This window comes from Mobula hypostoma, chromosome X2 (genome assembly GCF_963921235.1).
Source record: "Mobula hypostoma chromosome X2, sMobHyp1.1, whole genome shotgun sequence".
Lineage (NCBI taxonomy): Eukaryota > Metazoa > Chordata > Chondrichthyes > Myliobatiformes > Myliobatidae > Mobula > Mobula hypostoma.
In genome coordinates, this window is record NC_086129.1 from 13,928,125 (window position 1) to 13,950,315 (window position 22,191).

General features: G+C 42.1%; 1 protein-coding gene across 1 annotated transcript in view; it reads right to left on the bottom strand.

The window, feature by feature from the left end:
- Nucleotides 1–5,856: 5,856 nt before the first annotated feature.
- snx19b (sorting nexin 19b) overlaps nt 5,857–22,191 on the bottom strand; it is a 193,371-nt gene continuing 177,036 nt past the window's right edge. The window contains exons 11-12 of the mRNA XM_063038470.1: nt 11,098–11,222; nt 5,857–9,603 (exon numbers count right to left, since the gene is read on the bottom strand). Coding sequence (XP_062894540.1) covers nt 11,099–11,222 — 124 coding nt within the window. The 3' untranslated portion in view covers nt 5,857–9,603; nt 11,098. The remainder of the gene's footprint in view (nt 9,604–11,097; nt 11,223–22,191) is intronic.

Genomic DNA, 22,191 nt, shown 5'->3' on the forward strand with positions numbered 1-22,191 from the left:
GTGTATGTGAGCTTGATTTTAACATTTAAAAAAAGTTTGGATAGGTACGTGGATGGGATGGGTATTGAGGGCTATGGTCCAGGACTAAGCAGAAAAAAAACATGTTTTTGCACTGTAGTGCTCTATGACTCTAGAGTTTAAAAAGTGTAGCAATTTAGTTGGCAGCTGCAAACAACCAATTAATTAATTAATATTTGAATATTGTTTATTGTATCAGCCTGAATGACGTGTTTTCAGTGTTCTCTGTAATACTGAGAAAACCTTCAACTATATCCATTAACATCACACAATATAGGTACCTTTGATTTATATCTTTCCAGATCTAATCTATCACTTTTGAGATATTCATACTGGAAAGAAAGATGCTATTTTAAGATGTTTTATCATTTGTGGTGAAAGGAGTTGGAGATCGGATTTTTTTTATTTAGAGATACAGCATGGTTAACTGGCCATAACTGGCCTGACGAACTATACCCATGTGACCAGTTAATCTACTAACCTGTACCTCTGGAATGTGGAGCGAAAATCACACAGACATGGGGAGAACGAACAAACTGCTTACAGACCGCAGCAGGAATTGGACCCAAGTCACCGGTGCTGTAAAGCATAATACTAACTGCTACATGGCCAAGCTTTGCAAGAGGAAGGTCTTAATAAGAAATATTTTGTCTCAACATTTGAGAGAAGTTTGGATAGGTATGTGGATGGTAGGGTATGGAGGGCTGTGGTCTGGGTGCAGGTCGATGGAAGTAGGCAGTTTAAATGATTCAGCAGGGACTAGATGGGCTGAAGGGCCTGTTTCTGTGCTGTGCTTTTCTATTACTCTATGATATAGAAGGGACCAATAACCATGTCACACATCATAACCAATGTGTCAGAGATTAAATGATCTACCTTGCACCAACCCAAAAAGCGTCAGACCCAAAGCTGGACACAAATCTTCAGGGTGTTATCATGAACCATGAGGCTCCTGAATCAGTGTGGATAACTTCATTCACCTCAACTCTGAACAAATTCCACAACTTATGGACTCACTTTCAAGGACTCTACAACTCACGTTCTCAGTATTATTTATTTATTTTTGCACAGTTGTTCCTCTGCACACTTGTCATTGATTCTATTGTATTTCTTTGATCTACTGTGAATGCCTGCAATAAAATAAATCACAAGGTTGTACACACAGTACTTTGATAATAAAATGACTTTGAACTTTAATTTTAGACGTTTAGAACTTTAGACATTGAATGCTTAACATTAGAATGCTTGGAATTGAGGCAATGATATATTCCCCTGTGGAGTATTTCTCCACACCATCTAAAATACAGTACTAAACTACTAATGAACATCTTATTATCAGAATGCCACACAAGATTTTGGGAAAATATATACATAAGCTCAGATTTTGCTTCTGTATATAATTTGCAGCCATTTCTTACCTGCTGATATATTCTTTGGTGATGCAATGTGGGTTCTCTGATGCATTGGTCATGTACAGCATCTCAAACAGGCAACATTAAACTATCAAAGATGAAAGGAATCTTTGAGTTGTCCCTACCTCTTTCTCCAGCCCCAATTTCTCTATTTGCTCATTACCCAGATCCTCCTCACTTCCTTCCCTTACTACAAGGTCTGATGTCTTCTCCTACCAGAGTCCACCTTCTTCAACTTCATATCTCTATACCTATCATCTACCAGTTTATTAAATTATTCCCCCTCTTGCCCCTCACTTACCTGTCTATTAATCCTCCATCATCTGGATCCACCAATCACCTGCCAGCTCGTGCTCTGCCCATTCGCACCACCTTTTTTAAACTCGGCATCTCCCCTCTTTCTTTCCAGGCCTGCTGAAGGGTCTCAGCCTGTTCCCTCCACAGGTGCTGCCTGACCTGCTGAGTTCCTACAGCATTTTGTGTGTGTTTCAAGTTCCATCCCTCTTCTTTCTGATAATAACTTCCCAGCATTAACACAGCACTATAGCAGACCTTTGTACACCCACAGATAAAGTGCCACCTCACCACCACTTTCTCAGGGATATTTAGGGATGGGAAGTAAAATGGTGGCCTTGACAACGATGCCCACACCATTAAATAATGTCGTTTACTACAGTGCTGTACAAGAGTCTTAGGCACATGGGGTGACTAAGACGTTTACACAGTGCTGTATTTGTCAACGTGGAGAGGTGAGTGAGTTTGTGAATCTGCTGGGAGCATAGGATGTTGGGAATGCTGAGGGTGGAGCGCTGCAGGAGGAGTGTGGGACAGGTGGCAGAGGAGGAGTGCCAGTGCACTTGGATGGTGTGGTTGCAGACACACCCAGCCCTGAGACACCAGGCAAGGCCATGTGATTCCAAACAATTGGTTTATTGATCATTACAGATGTCTCTCAGGTGCTTCCCACTCACTGCCTCTCTCCCTTCCCCTTGTCCCAATCACAATTCCCCTCTCCTTGCCCCCTTCCCACTCTCAGTCCACAATACAGACCCATATCAAAATCAGGTTTATCATCACTCACACGTCACGAAATTTATTTTTTGTTGTGGCAGCAGTACAATGCAATAGATAAAATTGCTGCAGTACTGTGCAAAAGTCTTAGGCATCCTAGCTATATACAGTGCCTATAAAAAGTATTCACCCATCCCTCTTGGAAGTTTTCATGTTTTATTGTTTTACAACATTAAATCACAGTGTATTTAATTTGGCTTTTTTGACTCTTTCATGTTAAAGTAAAAACAGATCTCCACAAAGTGATCTAAATTAATTACAAATATAAAACACAAAATAGTTGATTGCATAAGTATTCACCCCCTTCGAGTCAGTATTTAGTAGATGCACCTTTTGCAGCAATTACAGCTTTAAGTCTGTGTGGATAGGTCTCTATGAGCTTTGCACATATGACACTGCAAATTTTCCCCATTCTTCTTTACAAAACTGCTCATGCTGTCAGATTGCATGGGGATCATGAATGAACAGTCCTTTTCAAGTCCAGTCACAAATTCTCAATTGAATTGAGGTCTGGACTCTGATTTGGCCACTCCAGGACATTAACTTTGTTGTTTTTAAGCCATCCCTGTGTAGGTTTGGCTTTATGGTTGGGTGTCTTTGTCTTGCTGGAAAACAAATCTTCTCCAAAGTCGCAGTTCTCTTGTAGACTGCATTAGGCTTTCTGCCATGATTTCCCTGTATTTTGCTGAACTCATTTTACCTTCTACCTTCACAAGCCTTCCAAGGCCTGCTGCAGTGAATCATCCCCACAAAATGATGCAGCCACCACCATGCTTCACATTAGGGATGGTGCGTTTTTGATGATGTGTGGTGTTTGGCGTAAGTGTTTAGTCTGATGGACAAAAAACTCAATTTTGTTTTCATCAGACCATAGAATCTTATTCCAGCTGACCTCAGAGTCTCCCACATGCCTTCTGGCAAACTCTAGCTGAGATTTCATGTTAGTATTTTTCAACAGTGGCTTTCTCTTTGCAACTCTCTCATAAAGCTGTGACTGGTGAAGCACCCGGGCAACAGTTGTATGTGCAGTCTCTCCCATCTCACCCACTGAAGCTTGTAACTCCTCTAGTCATGGGTCTCTGAGTGGCCTCCCTCACTAGTCCCATTTTTGCATGGTCACTCAGTTTTTGAGAGTGGCCTGCTCTCGGCAGATTTACAGCTGTGCCATATTCTTTCCATTTCTTGACGATTGACTTAACTGTACTCCAAGGGACTTGGAAATTTTCTTGTATCCATCTCCTGACTAGTGCTTTTCAATAACATTCCTGTGGGGTTGCTTGGAGTGTTCTTTTGTCTTCATGGTGTAGTTTTTGCCAGGATGCTGACTCACCAGCAATTGAACCTTCCTAATACAGGTATATTTTTACTACAATGCATTGAAACAGCTTGACTGCTCATGTGATCTCTATTTAACGAATTATGTGACTTCGAAAGACAATTGATTGCACCAGTGATGATTTGCTGTGTCATATTAAAGGGGGTGAATACTTGTGCAATCAATTATTTTGTGTTTTATATTTGTAATTAATTTAGATCATTTGTAAAGATTTGTTTTCACTTTGATATGACAGTCTTTTTCTGTTAATCAGTTAAAAAAAAAGTCAAATTAAATCCACTGTAATTCAATGTTGCAAAACAATCAAACATGAAAACTTCCAGGAGGGGGCCAAAAAGTTCTATTTTAATTTCATCAGTCCACAGGACTTGTTTCCAAAATGCACCAGGCTTGTTTAGATGTTCCTTTGAACTTTTTGAATAGAACTTTTTGGCCGCAATGAGCAAAGGTATGTTTGGAGAAAAAAAGGTGCAGAATTTCATGAAAAGAACCCCTCTCCAACTGTTAAGCACAGGGGTGGATCGATCATGCTTTGGGCTTGTGTTGCAGCCAGTGGCATGGGGAACATTTCACTGGTAGAGGGAAGAATGGATTCAATTAAATACCAGCAAATTCTGGAAGCAAACATCACACCGTCTGTAAAAAAGCCAAAGATGAAAAGAGGATGGCTTCTACAACAGGATGAACCTAAACACACCTCAAGATCCACAATGGACTACCTCAAGAGGCGCAAGCCTCCGACCTAAACATCATCGAGAATCTGTGGATAGACCTCAAAAGAGCAGTGCATGCAAGACCGCCCAAGTAGCTCTCAGAACAAGAAGCCTTTTGCAAGGAAGAATGGGTGAAAATCCTCCAAACAAGAATTGAAAGACTCTTAGCTGACTACAAAAAGCGTTTACAAGCTGTGATACTGTACTCGCCAAAGGGGGTGTTACTAAGTACTGCCATGCAGGGTGCCCAAACTTTTGCTTCTGGCCATTTTCTTTTTTTGTTATTTTGAAGCTGTAAAAGATGGAAATAAAGAAGTTTTCTTGCTTAAAATATTAAAGAAATGTGTCATTTTTAACCTTATGCCTTTTGGAAATCAGTTAATCTTTTACTCGCTTAGCTATTCACAGTAACAGAAATTTTGATCAGGCGCCCAAACTTTTGCTTGCCACTGTATGTGCCTAAGACTTTTGCACAGTACTGTATGTAAAAATATTCAATGTGTTTCTTTTGGTCAGAAACGCTTTTTGTGATGGTGTTGAAGCAGTGATGGTGTTAGGCAAAAGTTGAAAATACACTAACCAGAGGATCTGATATTTACATTCATCTTCAAAGCTTTATTCTGCAAACTTTAGTGCACAATCAACATCATAAACTATAGCTCTTTTACAAAACTGAGCACATTGTTCTCCATACATCAGTGCATTTTCAGTATCAAGTACAATACAAACTGTGAGCTAACTGGAACTGTTACCACCTGCAATTACAACAGCTGTTCACCCATGTAGCATTCTGCATCGTAACATTAGCCCATCGCGTTTGCTCCAGCACGGCTGATTTATTATCCCTCTGAACCGCATTCTCCTGTCCTCTCCCTGTAATCTTTGACACCCTAATTAATCAAGAACCTATCAACCTCTGCTTCAAATATACCCAATGACTTGACCTCCACAGCTGCCTGTGGCACCAAATTCCAGATTCACCACTCTCTGGCTAAAGAAATTCCTCTTCATCTCTGTTCTAAATGAAACCTCTATTCTGAGATTGTGTCCTCTGGTTCTAGACTTCCCCACAACAGGAAATATCCTCTCCACATTCACACAATCCAGACCTTTCAATATTTGATAGGTTTCAATTAGATCCTCCTTCATTCTTCTAAAATCCAGTGAGTACAGACCCAGAGCCATCAAACGCTTCTCACATATTAACCCAGACAAGAGAAAATCTGCAGATGCTGGAAAACCAAGCAACACACACAAACTCAGCAGGTCAGGTGGAGGAACTCAGCAGGTCAGACAGCATCTATGGAAAAGAGTAGTCTACATTTTGGGCTGAGACCCTTCATCAGCACTGGAAAAAAAGATGAGGAGTCAGAGTAAGAAAGTGGGGAGGGGGAGGGTAGGGGTGAAGTAAACAGCTGGGAAATTGTTTGTGAAAGAGATATAGGGCTGGAGGAGGGTGAATCTAATAGGAGAGGACTGAAAGCCATGGAAAAAGAGGAGGAGCACCAGAGGGAGATGATGGGCAGGTAAGGAGATAAGAGGGAAATGGGAATGGGAAATGGTGAAGGGGGGGGGCATTACTGGAAGTTTGAGAAATTGATGTTCATGCTATCAGGTTGGAGGCTACCCAGTCGGAAAATAGGGTGTTGCTCCTCCAACCTGAGTGTGGCTTGATTATGACAGTAGAGGAGGCCATAGACTGACATGTCGGAATGGGAATAGGAAGTGGAATTAAAATGGGTGGCCACTAGGTGAAAGAGAATGAAGAGAGGGTAGATAGCACGCTTTACAGCATCAGTGATCCCTGATCAATTCCTGCCACTGTCTGTAAGGAGTTTGTAATGCTGTCCCCACGACTACGTAGGTTTCCTCCAGGTACTCCAGGTTCCTCCCACAGTCCAAAGACGTACACATGGGTTATGATTAATAAGCTGTGGGCATGCTATGTTGGCACCAGAAACACAATGATACTTGCAGGCTGCCCCCAGCACACCCTTGTACAAGTGATAAATAAAATAATCTTTAACATTCAACAAGCAATTCTGTTTATTATTTGGGCCAATCCTCCTCAGGGCCCAATTACATCTGGTCCTTGTTTCTTTTCACACCATCATCCAAAATTTATGATCAGTTTCCCGGATATGAAATTAGCTGTGTTAAGATCAGCTTTAGGGACTTTATATATAAGGAATAACAACTCTTTCCCACCTTCATGGGGTGGCGGGGTGAGATATGTCGCTATCCTGCAGGTCACCCTTGGGTAGGTGTAGCACCTGCTAAGCCCACCTGATCAGGGTCATGTGAAGCCATGGCAGCAGGTGGTGAGCAGCTGGAGCATATCACAAGTCCTGGTTATGCAACCACTGATGCCAAGCAAACAATCTCTGAAGATTATTGATAATGGCTAGGGTCACTCGACCTGTAAAAACACTGCCTAGAAGAAGGCAATGGCAAACCACCTCTGCAGAAAAATTTGCCAAAAACACTCATGATCCATATCATAGGGCATGGCACTTAACATATGAGCAAAACACTCCTGCCAGTTGATCAGATCAGGTCTTTAGTTGATACAAATACTAATTCTCAAAAGCCAGAGCCCTGTTTACTGGCTCCCATGTATAATAGAACCATGCAGTCATACTCTGGAAATTCAAGTTGATCCAGTTGTCCTCAGAATCTCACCAGCTGATTTTCCTAATCGCCAGCCTTTTCCCGACTTTCCTTGGTCCATATAGTGTCAGGGTTCTGCCTCTTAAGTTTCCTGATCTGGATGATTAATTATTATAAGAAGACTAAATGTCTAAATCTCTCTTTCAGGGAGTGCTCTTTATCAACTATAACTCTGCATTCAATACCATCATCCCCTCAAAACTAATCAATAAGCACCAAGACCTTGGCCCCAATACCTCTGTGTGCAATTGGATCCTAGATTTCCTCACTTGCAGACACCAGTCAGTTTGGATTGGCAACAACATCTCCTCCACGACCTCCATCAGCACAGGAGCACCACAAGGCTGTGTGCTTAGCCCCCTGTTCGACTCACTTTATACATATGACTGTGTGGCTAAGCACAGCTCCAATGCAATATTCAGATTTGCTGGCAGCAACGCTCTCATAGGCCGAATCAAAGGTGGTGACGAAAGAGCATCTAGGAAAGAGATTCAAAATCTGGCTTTACCTATCGTTCCGAAGCCCGGGTGCGGATGCTACTACACCACCAGCACAGAGTTCGAACTTTGAAGCTTTCTACAAATTGGAACTTACACTGTCATAAAGCTCCCTGGTTTTAACATAAGTACTTCAGATCCCAGATGGAGCTTGTTGGACGTAGTGGTTTAGTTTCACACCTGTTTGATACCTCTACTGAATACTTAAACCAAGCAGCATTCTCAAAAGTTGGTTCCACTTCTATATCTAACAGCAGGCTCAACAAGTTAGAACAGAATGGCTCTTAGTGAATTCAGTGAATGGTTTAACCTTGCATTTGTGCTTTGATACTCTTCTTTATTTCACTCTTTGTCCACGGAAGACAGATTTCTATACAGATGATTCTTAAAATCTAACGTAGAATGATTTGATACATTTGGGCACCTACTTCTATCTTCAAGGTGTGGCCTTAAAATAAATATTTAATGAAATAAGCAACCAACATCAGCTCAGTGCAATAACAGGTACGCAGAAGAGTAGATAGAAAGGAGGAACGAGACCAAGTGGTTGAGCACAATACTTCAACCAGACGGGAAGCATATTTCACTCTGCATTGGTTACAAGTTACAAATGACAACTGTAGGTAAACGAAAAACTGTAACACAAGTAATAGAGATATTTAACCTTCACCCAAACTATGACTAAGTGAGATGAAAATATAACATCTCAAACATTTTTAGAAACTATAAATATCGAATTCACAGAAACATAAAATACTGCACTTGCTGGAAATGTAAATTGAAAATAAATACTGAAGATACTCAGCAGGTCAAAGTTTGAACGAGCGGCCACTGAACCATTTGTTAGTTGTGTTTCTTTCTCCACCAACGCTGCTCATACTGCCGAGCATTCCCAGCAGCGCCATTTAACGTCACAGACTCACGTCTAGTCAAAATTACGAAGGAGTAACGTCTTGTACAGCAGCTACTCCTGATAGTCCAACTTACATATAGCAGTTAAATTAACAAAGCACTTTTGTCAATTAGGTCTTAAATAAAACAAATTTGATTTTGATGACTCCTGCTCCATTCCAGGACGTATTGTGACAAACACAAGGATAGGTTCTCAAACAGCATATTGGACAAGGAAGTACTGCAGCTTGACTGTTTATCTGAGAAATTCCTCAGAGCTGTTCCTCTGATGAAAAGGCAGAGGATGAACCATCTAACACTTCTACAGAGCTTCTTCCACACTAATAGAGAAGGTCCTCCACACTTAAAGAATCCATAAAAGGTGAAATGAAATGATTCAGAAGAACTTCATGAATTTGGTGCCCAAAAAGTGCTGAACAGTAGGTGCTCATTGTGCTATTCAGTGCCAGTATTTCTGATTCAGTAATGTTCAAATAAATATATCTTAATTAGTGCACTTGTGGAGACTGGCCTTGGTAGAACAACCATCAGTCATTAATTGTTGAGAAGGAATAGTTTAGAAGCCTATCATATAAACCTGCCTCAGAGGTACTGCATCTAATGAATTTAAAACCATTTAAAACTCACATTTATGTGAAGTACTTGTTACATATCAAACATGACAATCATCTTGATTTCCTTGCACACATTTGTGGCACTGAAGAGGGCCAGTACAGTGTAAAATACTCATTCAAATAATCTCCACAAAGCTAGACAAGGCGCAAGACAATTTCTAACATGCATTAACATTTTCAATAAATAGCTGATTAGTGCTGCCATTGTACTACGAATCTGAAGCTGAAATTTACAGGATTTAAGCTAAGCCTGTATCTCGCATCCATTTTGGTTATCTGATCTCTTTTAGCAATGTCCCAGTAATGTTCTTGAAATATGCTTCCTTTAATATTCAGTTGATGGGTGGAGATGGTTCTTGTCTATACAAGAAAGAAAAGTACAAGTTAATCCAAAGGTAAACCTTGTTTCAACTGTGAAGAAACAAATAGCTCTTTACAACTCTAGGAGTTTCAAGTTCAAGTTTAATTGCCATTCAAACAAATGAAACAGTGTTCTAGGACTAAAGTGCAAAACACAGTACCAACAGCACACAGCACATTATAGTTACAATAGCAGGAATACATACAGTCACACTAAATATATAGTCCAAGTCCCTGAGTGGCATTGATGGTGCACGGGATGTTGTCCTGGTCCAGCTTGTCTTCCACTGGTCACAGTCTTTAAAGTTAAATAGACTTTAATGTGGAGAATTTGGCCTGTAAATTCAGATGATTGGACCCTTTGATTCTATGCTATGCAAGAACAAAATTGCTTATTCAGATTGGAATGTGACTGTGTCCCTGCTATGCCAGCACAATTGGAATTCCCTCCAACAGGTTTGTGGCTGAAACAAGAACTAATATGCCACTGCTGATCTGAGAAAATTAAACAAAAACAGAATGGACATTTGGAGTTTATTACACAAGGGAACAAATCTTAGATTGGAAGGCAGGCAGGATATCTTTTAAGTGGCTTATGACTTAAAGTTAAAGCTTAGTCACTTAGAGTTAAGGAGAATCATTCTGGAGGTCATTGTTGATTCACAAGTGCTGAAATGAGCTGGACTGCTAACTACAGAAGGGAGTTGGTATATTGATTATAATGTTTGTTTCTCGGGATTGGATGCTTTATCATAATGGAGGACTGAGGACTGTGCCACCATGACAATCAAAGTAAGTGGGTGCTGGCCATCAACATCACAGCACATCAAATTTCATTCAGAGATACAACCCCTCTGGCCCAATAAGCATGGGTCACCCAATTAACAAGACACATCAAAGTTGCTGGTGGGACGCAGCAGGCCAGGCAGCATCTCTAGGAAGAGGTACAGTCGACGTTTCAGGCCGAGACCCTTCATCAGGACACCTAATTACACCCATGCAACAATTTAGTGGCTAGCACAATGCTTTACAGTGCCAGTGATCAGGTTCAATTCCTGCCGCTGTGTCTAAGGAGTTTGGGCACTCCCCCTGTGACCGAGTGGATTGCCTTCGGGTGCTCCAGTTTCCTCCTATATTCTAAAAGACATACAGGTTAGGGTTAGTGAGTAGTGAGTTGTGGATATGCGATGCTGGTGGCCGGAGGTGTGGTGACACTTCCGGGCTGCCCTCAGCACATCCTCAGACTGTGTTGGTCGTTGACACCAACAATGCATTTGACTGCGTGTTTTGATGTACATGTGACAAATAAAGCTAATCTAATCCATCTAATCTGAAGGAGGAAATGTACAAACTCCTTACGGACAGTGATGGTATTGAATCTGGCTCCCTGGTGCTGTAATAGCATAACATTAATTGCTATGCCACCACGCTGGACAAGAGGAACTTCACAGAAGAGAAAACGCCAATGAAAAATTCTGCAAATCAACTGCTTACCTCATCCCAGCACTTTCTCTGAGGTTCCTGAAGCCAAGGTTATCAGAGACTTTTGGAACTCCTCGTTAGAAGCTTCAGGGATTAGGAACTCTAGCAGCAGATCCCATATGCAGTACACCAGATGTCTGCAGAGAAATTTCGAACACAGCAGAGTTACAGCAGAAATAAAACAATACAATCAGAAAGGAAGACAGATTTTCAAGTACAGTTTCGGGGTATAAGTATCGTAAACACAGAGCTACAGGCAACAAGTGCTTGAGTGCAAAAGCAAGCTAGTGTTGATAGAACATACAGCATAGTACAGGCACTTCAGCCCACGATGTTGTATCGACCCTTTAACCTACTCCATGATCAATCTAACTCTTCCCTCCTACATAGTCCTCCATTTCTCTTTCATCCATGTGCCTATCCAAGAGTTTTTTAAATGCCCCTAATATATTTGCCTTAACAACTACCCTGGCAGGGCATTCCATACACTCACAACTCTCTATGTAAAGAACTTATCTGTAACATCCCCCTATACCTTCCTCCAATCACCTTAAATAATGCCCCCTTGCCATTTCCACCCTGGGAAAAAATCTCTGGCTAGCCACTTGATCTATGCTTCTTATCATCTCGTACACCTCTATCAAGTCACCTCTCATCTTCCTTCGCTCCAAAGAAAACAAAACAAAGCTCACACAACCTATCCTCATAAGATGTGCTCTCTAACTGGCAAATATCCTTTGCATTCTCTCTAAAGTTTCTACATCCTTCCTATAATGAGGCAACCAGAACAAATGTGAAATGGCTGGAAAATCTCAAAAAAAGTTATAAATTGACATCTATAAGCAAATATTTAATACATATGAAGCTCAGAGCCAAGGGGAACTGCAGAATTAAATTTGCCCAAATTGTCCATTTCCACTGGAATGAGATATGTCCTCCGATTAACCTCCCTTTGAGATTCCAGACACACAGATGTCCACTGCAATATCTCAGCAAATTATTTCACTGTTTGGACTTCAGCAGCTCACTGTTGCCTTCTCCGGGCAATGGGGGATAGGTCAAAAACGCCAGCCTTGCCAACAGTACTTGGTCCATAAATCAATGACCTGTATCTATTACCTAAAAAAACAGATGTCAACATTACTAAATTGCACAAATAAAAATCACCATTCAGGATTGAGAAAATGAGGTGGGGAAGGTTCTATTCATGTGGGATACCCAGAATTCATGGCACAGGCTCAGGAGAATAAGCCATTGATGATGAAAGTTATTAATAACTGGATACATTACAATCTGGAAGTCCGACACGGGTAAAGCCCTCCCCACCGTTCAGCACATCTACAAGGAGCACTGCTGCAGAAAAGCAGCATCCGTCATCAAGGACTCCACCATCTAGGCCATGCTGTCTACTGACTGTTGCCATTAGGAAGGAGGTACAGGAGCCTCACGACTCATACCACCAGGTTCAGGAACAGGCTCTTGAACAGGTGGATGATAAAAGTCTATCACATCATAGACTGCAGAGATTCAGCATGGATGGATTACCATATTTTGGAACTGAAATTGGATTATTATTGTTGTGTTCCTTGTGCTGCACTGGGTCCAGAGTAACAAATATTTCATTCTCCTTTACACTTGTGTACTGTAAATGACATTAAACAATCTTGAATCTTGAAGCATGTACCAAGATACAGTGAAAAGCTTGTCTCATATGCTGTTCATACAGAACAGATCAATACACAGTGCACTGAGGTAAAACTATAACAGAATGCAGAAAAAAGTGCAACAGAGAAAGTGCAGAGCAAGTAGATTGAGAGGTCGATAATAATAGACACAAGGATTGTGAGGTCAAGAGTCCATCTGACTGTACAAGAGATCCAATGAGATACAAGCTGTCAACGAACCTGGTAGTCCATGCTTTCAGGCTTTGTATCATCTGCCTGATGGGAGAGGGGAGAAGATACAAAAGAAAAGAAAGCTTTTGGCACATTGGCCTTCATAAATCAAAGTATTGGGAACAGGAGATGGGATGTTATGTTAAAATTGTATAAGACTTTGGGGAGGGCTAATTTGGAGTATTATGTGCAGTTTTAGTCACCTACCTACAGGAAAGATGTAAATAAGGTTGAAAGAATACAGAGAAAATTTACAAGGATGTTGCCAGGTCTGGAGGACCTGAATTATAAGGAAAGATTGAATAGGTTAGGACTTTATTCTTGGAACATAGATTGAGGGGAGATTTGATCGAGGTATACAAAATTATGAGGGGTATAGATAGAGCAAATGCAAGCAGGCTTTTTCCACTGAGGTTGGATGGGACTTCAACTAGAGGTCATGGGTTAAGGGTGAAAGGTGAAAAATTTAAGGGGAAACTTCTTCTCTCAGAGGTTCGTGAGAGTGTGGAATGAGCTGCCAGCACAAGTGGTCCATGGAGCTTAATTTCAACACTTAAGAGAAATTTGGATAAGTACATGGATGGTAGGGCCATGATCCCGGTGCAGGTCGGTGGGAGTAAGCAGTTTAAGTTGCTAGATGGGCCAAGGGGCCTACTTCTGTGCTGTACTTTTCTATGACTCGACGAGAGAACGTCCATGGTGGGAAGAGTCTTTGATTACGTTGACTGCTTTACTGAGGCAGTAAAGAAGTATAGACGGAGTCCATAGAGGGACAGCTGGCTTCCTTGACATGCTGAGCTGTGTCTACAAGTCTCTGCAGTTTCTTGCGGTCATGGGCAGATCAGTTACCCATACCATGACGCATCTAGATAGGATACTATGGTGTATTGATAAATTTGATAAAGGTCAACTGGGACATGCTAGAGTTCTTTAGCTTCCTGATGAAGTAGAGACAGTAGTGAGCTCTCTAAGCCACGGCATCTACGTGGTTGGACCAGGAGGGGCTATTGGTGATGTTCACTCCTAGGAATATAGTACACAGAAAAGGGTAGCTTAGACAGTCAAACAAGATGACGTTAGCGATTTTAATCAGGGCCCCCTTCCAACATTGCAGCAACAACAAATATCTGACTGAGGGATTCATACAAACAGAGAAATTTGGAGAAGAAAAATCAGCTTGCAAGGGCTAAGACTTGTGTGAACTGGTTTTTTGACAAAAGGGTTGATGACAGGAAATTTGAAACAGAGCAGGAGATAAAGATTAGCTTTATTTGACACATGGACATTGGAGCACCTGGAGGAAACCCATGCGGTGAAGGGGAGAACCATGAACAAAATCAGCCACCGTGGTGAGGAGGAAGGAAGTCAGGAGGGCAGTGATTTACTTAGAAGTCAAAGGACCAGAGTGGTGAAGATGGGTTGAGTGAGGGCCTAAGAGAAGACAGGAGAGAACCGAGGGAAATACACAAGTGGGAACTCTTGGCAGACAATAGCAGGGTCCAACTGCACCAGATATAGTTAAACCGGAACTCATATTTCTCATTTTGTCATGACAAGGACAGCTGCCTTAAAACATCTATGCTAGCTCTCAGAAAACTCCCAGCAGTCTATTCACTCACTTACTTCCCGAAAACCTACAGTACTGTGCAAAAGTCTTAGGCACATATATATAGCTAGAGTACCTCAGACTTTTGTACAGTACTGTATGTTGGTTAAAACAGGAAGGTGGTTGGGAAACAGAAATAAGAATATTTAGCTTTGTATTAGCTCAGCAGTATTAAGTACTGGTAACTGGGAAGACATTTTATATGATACTGTGCAAGTCTTAGGCAACCTAGCTATATACTGTATATGTTAAAATTGGAGTTTAATGAGTTTAATGCTGAAAAATGTGAGGTGCTACATTTTGGTAGGACTAATCAAAATAGGACATACATGGTAAATGGTGGGGCATTGAAGAATGCCGTAGAACAGAGGGATCTAGGAATAATGGTGCATAGTTCCCTGAAGGTGGAATCTCATGTGGGTAGGGTGGTGAAGAAAGCTTTTGGTATGCTGGCCTTTATAAATCAGAGCATTGAGTATAGGCGTTGGGATGTAATGTTGAAATTGTATAACACATTGGTAAGGCCGAATTTGGAGTATTGTGTACAGTTCTGTTCGCAGAATTATAGGAAAGATGTCAATAAAATTGAGAGAGTACAGAGGAGATTTACTAAAATGTTGCCTGGGTTTCATCTCCGAAGTTACAGAGAAAGGTTGAACAAGTTGGGTCTTTATTCTTCGGAGCGTAGAAGGTTGAGGGGGAACTTGATAGAGGTGTTTAAAATTATGAGGAGGATTGATAGAGTTGACGTGGATAGGCTTTTTCCATTGAGAGTGGGGGAGATTCAAACAAGAGGACATGAGTTGAGAGCTAAAGGGCAAAAGTTTAGGGGTAACATGAGGGGGAACTTCTTTACTCAGAGAGTGGTAGCTGTGTGGAATGAGCTTCCAGCAGAAGTGGTTGAGGCAGGTTCGATGTTGTCGTTTAAAGTTAAATTGCATAGATATATGGACAGGAAAGGAATGGAGGGTGATGGACCGAGTGCAGGTCGGTGGGATTAGGTGAGAGTAAGAGTTCGGCACGGACTAGAAGGGCCCAGATGGCCTGTTTCCGTGCCATAATTGTTATATGGTTATATGTGTCTAAGACTTTGGCAGAGCACTGTTTCTTCATTCACATGCCCAACAACTCCCCGCACTCCAACAATTCTCCGAGCACTATAAAGCTGATAATTATCTGCTGCCACCTCTGAGGGGAAAAAAGATTAGCTTTGTTTGTCACACGTACATCGAAACACAGTGAAATGCACCGTTTGTGTTAATGACCAATGTAGTCCGAGAATGGGCTGGGGAGGCAGTCTGCAAGTGGTACCAAAATAACACGCTCACAATTTAGTAAACCTTAGCCTAACCCGTACATCGAGCAGACAGCTCAAAGTCTATTTCCCAGAGTAGAAATAGCAAATACAAAGAGGTATTATTTTAAGGTGATTGGAGGAAAATAGAGGGGGAATATCAGAGGTAGTTTTTTTTGATAGTGAAGTGCATAGATGATGTTCGAAGCAGATACATTAAGGAGATTTAAGAGACACTTACTGTTGATAGGCACACAGATGACAGAATCTTGGAGGGCTATATCAGATGAAAAGGTTTAAATTCGATTCAATTCAATTCAAGTTTAATTGTCATTCATCCATTCATGAATACTCATGAATACAGCCAAATGAAACAGTGTTACTCTGGGGCCAAGGTGCAAAACACAGTACCAACAGTCACACAGCACAAAGCACGTACAAGATAGCAGCACATAAATGTATCAGTAAGATACAGCCACGCAATAAAAGAGTCCAAACTCGAGCCATAATGCCACAGGAATCCACAGTGGACCACAAAAGAGTTTGTCTTCTGCCAAGTGAACACTGGTGGGGGGCAGCACCGACTCCAGCCTGAATGCCGTGCCACACTGCCCCCGGTGGAGCACATCAGCTCCAACACCTCTGGAGTAGGCTAAAATATTTTATGTCCTTTGTCCACCTTGGGGAAACCCACCTGGTCAGTGCAAAAATGTACAAATCCTACACAGACAGCCCCCTATGTCAGGAGTGACCCTGGGCACTGGAGCTATGAGGTAACAGCAATAAATATTGTACCAATGTGCTGGTACTTAAGCATTGAACCGAGTCAGTTACGACAGATGTGTTGTTTCATCTTGGATCCACTGTCTCTAAGCTGTGGTTGAACATGATATACAGAGGTTGAGGAAAGTATTCTAACTCGCAGTACTACATCTTAATTTAGTAGAATCAGAGACTTTTCTCAGGCACTGGGTCAAAATTTGAAAAATCCAGTAACACCCAAAGAGACTTTTGAAATGTGATTGTCTTTGAGGACTCTCAAAAAAAATAAAAAGAAACATCATTATTTCTGAACAATGTATACATTCTCCTCAAAGGGTTAGGAACAAAAGGCAGCTTTCCACCATGTGGTACAGAGTGACTGGAGGCTGAGGTGAGCGTGAAATCTTGACAGTTCTTTGAATGCAGCTGAATTTCAATTTTAGTCCAAATGAAAGTTTGAGGTATTTTTGATAAAAAATGCTTTACGGTGACTGGAATTTCGCACCAAATGCATGCTGTAAATGGCGTTCAGCTCCTAATTGGCATTTGGATCAAACTTTCAGGGGGCAGTGAATGCGATCCAATCAAATTTTAAAATGACTTTACATATGAGCACAAATGATATAAGATTATAGCATTTACTTGTGTGGAAAAGCTATCTCATCTTTCACTGATTTAGTCATAAGCTGATATCAAACCAATAATGTGGAATGCTGCCCAGGTACATGATATTCAGAAAAATCAACACATATCGAATCCAGGTAATTACTATTTAAACAACAGGAATTCTGCAGATGCTGGAAATTCAAGCAACACATATCAAAGTTGCTGGTGAACGCAGCAGGCCAGGCAGCATCTGTAGGAAGAGGTGCAGTCGACGTTTCAGGCCGAGACCCTCCGTCAGGACTAACAGTTTCACCTGGCACAGACCCACACTAAACCCCAAATCCAGCACCCTATTCCAAGCACAGTCACGTAATACCAGGCAGACAGTGGGCAAGATCCAACCACGTTGCTCAAACATGCCCAGCTGAACATTGGGCCACGAACACACAAAGTGCTGCATAAACGATGGAAGGAATGGACCATCTCACAACCATCTATCTAGCCCAAAGCAGCTCCTGCCCCATATGTGTCAATCAGAGCCCACAGGACCAGAGGTGGAAGCATGTTCCCAGGGAACAGTTCAAGATAATAACTTGTTCATGAAGACCAGTTTGAGGTTTTTGCTACGCATCACACCTTGGTCCAAACAGCTGAATTTCAAAGATGAGGTGTGAATGACTGCCCTTGACCAACAAGTACCTAACAAAATGTGACATCAGGAGGCCCTAATAACACTGACGTTAATGGATAACAAGGAGAAAACACTCCAGTACTTGGAGTTAGGCAGAGAACAGAGAGCAGTAGAGTACAGTACAGGCCCTTCACCCCACTATGTTGTGCCATCTTCTCAACCAACTTCAAGATCAATCTAATGCTTCCCTCCTGTATAGCCTTCTATTTTCCTTTCATCCATGTGCCTAAGAGTCTCTTAAACATGTCTCATGTATCTGCCTCTACCACCATTCCCAGCAGCGTACTCCACATTCCCAACACTCTGTGTGAAAGACATATGCTGCATAAAATGAAGGTGAAAGTTAAACATCTAAATTATAAAGACACCTAACCCTTTCAGGAGAAAGGTTTACACTGCAAGTGTAGTAAATAATTTGCCCAGAGTTGATTTCACTGTGTTCTGCCTTGAGAGGCACTGTTCATTCTGTATGGCAATTTGTTTTGTACAAACATCACTTCCTGTTTGTAAGTTTTTTTTACATCATTTCCTGTGTGGGTTAATATTAAACCATATCTGGCAATGAAAGCATATAATTGGAATGTTTTTCCTACCAGCCTTTTGAAAGGAACCCTAAAAATCTAATGCTTGCAGACATATCCTCCCCAAGAAATAGTCATAGTCATACTTTATTGATCCTGGGGGAAATTGGTTTTCGTTACAGTTGCACCATGAATAATAAATAGTAATAGAACCATAAGTAGTTAACTAGTAATATGTAATTTATGCCAGTAAATTATGAAATAAGTCCAGGACCAGCCTATTGGCTCAGGGTGTCTGACCCTCCAAGGGAGGAGTTGTAAAGTTTGATGGCCACAGGCAGGAATGACTTCCTATGACGCTCTGTGCTGCATCTCGGTGGAATGAGTCTCTGGCTGAATGTACTCCTGTGCCCACCCAGTACATTATGTAGTGGATGGGAGACATTGTCCAAGATGGCATGCAACTTGGACAGCATCCTCTTTTCAGACACCACCGTCAGAGAGTCCAGTTCCATCCCCACAACATCACTGGCCTTACGAATGAGTTTATTGATTCTGTTGGTGTCCGTTACCCTCAGCCTGCTGCCCCAGCACACAACAGCAAACATGATAGCACTGGCCACCACAGACTCGTAGAACATCCTCAGCATCGTACGGCAGATGTTATAGGACCTCAGTCTCCTCAGGAAATAGAGACGGCTCTGACCCTTCTTGTAGACAGCCTCAGTGTTCTTTGACCAGTCCAGTTTATTGTCAATTCGTATCCCCAGGTATTTGTAATCCTCCACCATGTCCACACTGACCCCCTGGATGGAAACAGGGGTCATCGGTACCTTAGCTCTCCTCAGGTCTACCACCAGCTCCTTAGTCTTTTTCACATTAAGCTGCAGATAATTCTGCTCACACCACGTGACAAAGTTTCCTAGCGTAGCCCTGTACTCAGCCTCATCTCTCTTGCTGATGCATCCAACTATGGCAGAGTCATCCGAAAACTTCTGAAGATGACAAGACTCTGTGCAGTAGTTGAAGTCCGAGGTGTAAATGTTGAAGAGAAAGGGAGACAAGACAGTCCCCTGTGGAGCCCCAGTGCTGCTGATCACTCTGTCGGACACACAGTGTTTCAAGCACACGTACTGTGGTCTGCCAGTCAGGTAATCAAGAATCCATGATACCAGGGAAGCATCCACCTGCATCGCTGTCAGCTTCTCCCCCAGCAGAGCAGGGCGGATGGTGTTGAACGCACTGGAGAAGTCAAAGAACATGACCCTCACAGTGCTCGCTGGCTTGTCCAGGTGGGCGTAGACACGGTTCAGCAGGTAGACGATGGCATCCTCAACTCCTAGTCGGGGCTGGTAGGCGAACTGGAGGGGATCTAAGTGTGGCCTGACCATAGGCCGGAGCAGCTCCAGAACAAGTCTCTCCAGGGTCTTCATGATGTGGGAGGTCAATGCCACTGGTCTGTAGTCATTGAGGCCGCTGGGGCGTGGCGTCTTCGGCACAGGGACGAGGCAGGACATCTTCCACAGTACAGGAACCCTCCGGAGCCTCAGGCTCATGTTGAATACATGGTGAAGTACTCCACATAGCTGAGGGGCACAGGCTTTGAGCACCCTGGTACTGACACCATCCAGTCCTGCAGCCTTGCTTGGGTTGAGATGTTTCAGCTGTCTTCTCACCTGTTCAGCTGTGAAGCCCACCGTGGTGGTTTCGTGTGGGGAAGGGGTATAGTCATGAGAGCAGGGTGGGGGACTGTGAGGAGGGGTAGGAGGGGAGAGTGGAATATGTGATGATTGGGGGCCGACAACAGATGGCTCATGTGGGGGATGGGCAGGGGCCACAATGTCAAATTTGTTAAAGAACAGGTTAGGTTCGTTGGCCCTGTCCACTGCCTTCAGCTCCTCTGTTGCTAGTTTGCCGGAACCCAGTGATGGTCCTCATCCCACTCCAGACCTCTCTCATGTTGTTCTGCTGGAGTTTCCACTCAATCTTCCTCCTGTACCTGTCTTTAGCCTCCCTGATCCTGGCTTTCAGGTCCCTCTGTATTGCCCTCAGCTCCTCCCCATTTCCATCTCTGAATGCTCTACTTAAAGCAACATAATCTCAGTCATGGTTTATTGGTTTACTTAAATGCAATCCAGCATGCAACATCTGTCCACAATATCAAATATTTAATTTCTAATCAATTTTTAACATAATACAGTACTGTACAAAAGTCTTAAGCACATATTTATAGCTAGGGTGCCAAAGACTTTTGCACAGTATTGCAGTAATACTATGTTTTGTACTGTACTGCTGTTGCAAACATAAAAAAAACAAATTTCATGACATATGTGAGCGATGATAAACCTGATTCTGATATGGGTCTCTATTGTGGACTGAGAGTGGGAAGGGGGCAGGGAGAGGGGAATCATGGTTGGAAAAAGGGGAAGGGAGAGAGGAGGGAGCAGAAAGCACCAGAGAGACATTCTGTAATAATCAATAAACCAATTGTTTGGAATCAAATAAACTTGCCTGGTGTCTCAGGGCTGGGCGTGTCTGCACCCACGTCACCCCCTGCCTTTGGCATTCTTCCCCTGCCACCTCACCCACACCCCTCCTGCAGAGCTCCACCCTTGCCATTCCCAACATCCTTTGCTCCCGCCAGATTTACAAACTCACTCTCCACATCGACAAATACAGTACTGTGCAAAAGTCTTAGGCACCCTAGCTGGATATATGTGCTTAAGAGTTTTGCACTGTACTGTATCAACAAAAGCTTTCCAATAAAAAACTGACAAGTAAATGGCTCCAAGTCCTTTCCTATGAATGAGATTTTTTAAAATGTTTAATGAGCTATGGGTCACCTGAAAACTACATCCTACAGAGCTTTCCAAGACAGAGCTACAAAGCTAGGCTTCTCCTCAGTACCATGAGATGTCTCCCGAGTCCTGTAACACCTATGGGCAGCCAAGAATACCACACAAAAAAAATTAACTGCAGATTTCATTTGGTCTCATGAAGATTGGCAAAGTAGACAACACTGCTACCAAACATTTGGTTCAACTTAGGTACAGTAATTTCATACAATTTGATATGAACTGAATTTTAGTTTACAGTTGAGACCAGATTTTCTCAAGACTTCTGTACTGAGAGGTTCTGCAGTCAATTTTCACCATAAACCTTCTAATGAGAACATCAGTCCGAGAGCGCTAGTGAGAAATACTTTTTGACTGTCATGCCTCAGTATGCTCTATTGGAGAGTCATTGTGCATCTGCAACGTGGTTGGGGAGTTTGTGCCTTGGAAAGTTGGAAAACCGACAACACTTGCTCAGCTCAATACTAAGCAAAACCGGAGAAGCTGAGAGCATTCGCAAAAAATGAGGGGATTATCAGTAAAATGCTACTAATTAGACAAATGAAACTGTAAAGCAGCCAAATCCTTAACTTTATTGTTTCTTTAATGATCACTGGCAATTATATCAGTGTGCCTGCTTGCTGTTTCACCCAGTAGATAAATGCTGTGCTCAACATTCCTAAATTGAATCAGAAACAGATTTAATATCACTGACATATATCTTATTGTATTGAAATACAAAACTGTTGTTTTGCAGCAACAGTGCAGTGCAATACATAAAACTACAATAAATTACAATAAGAAATATATATTAAAATTTTAAATCAATTAAGTAGTGCAAAACGTGAGTAAAAATAGTGAAGCAGTGTTCAAGAAGGTTCATTATCCATTCAGACA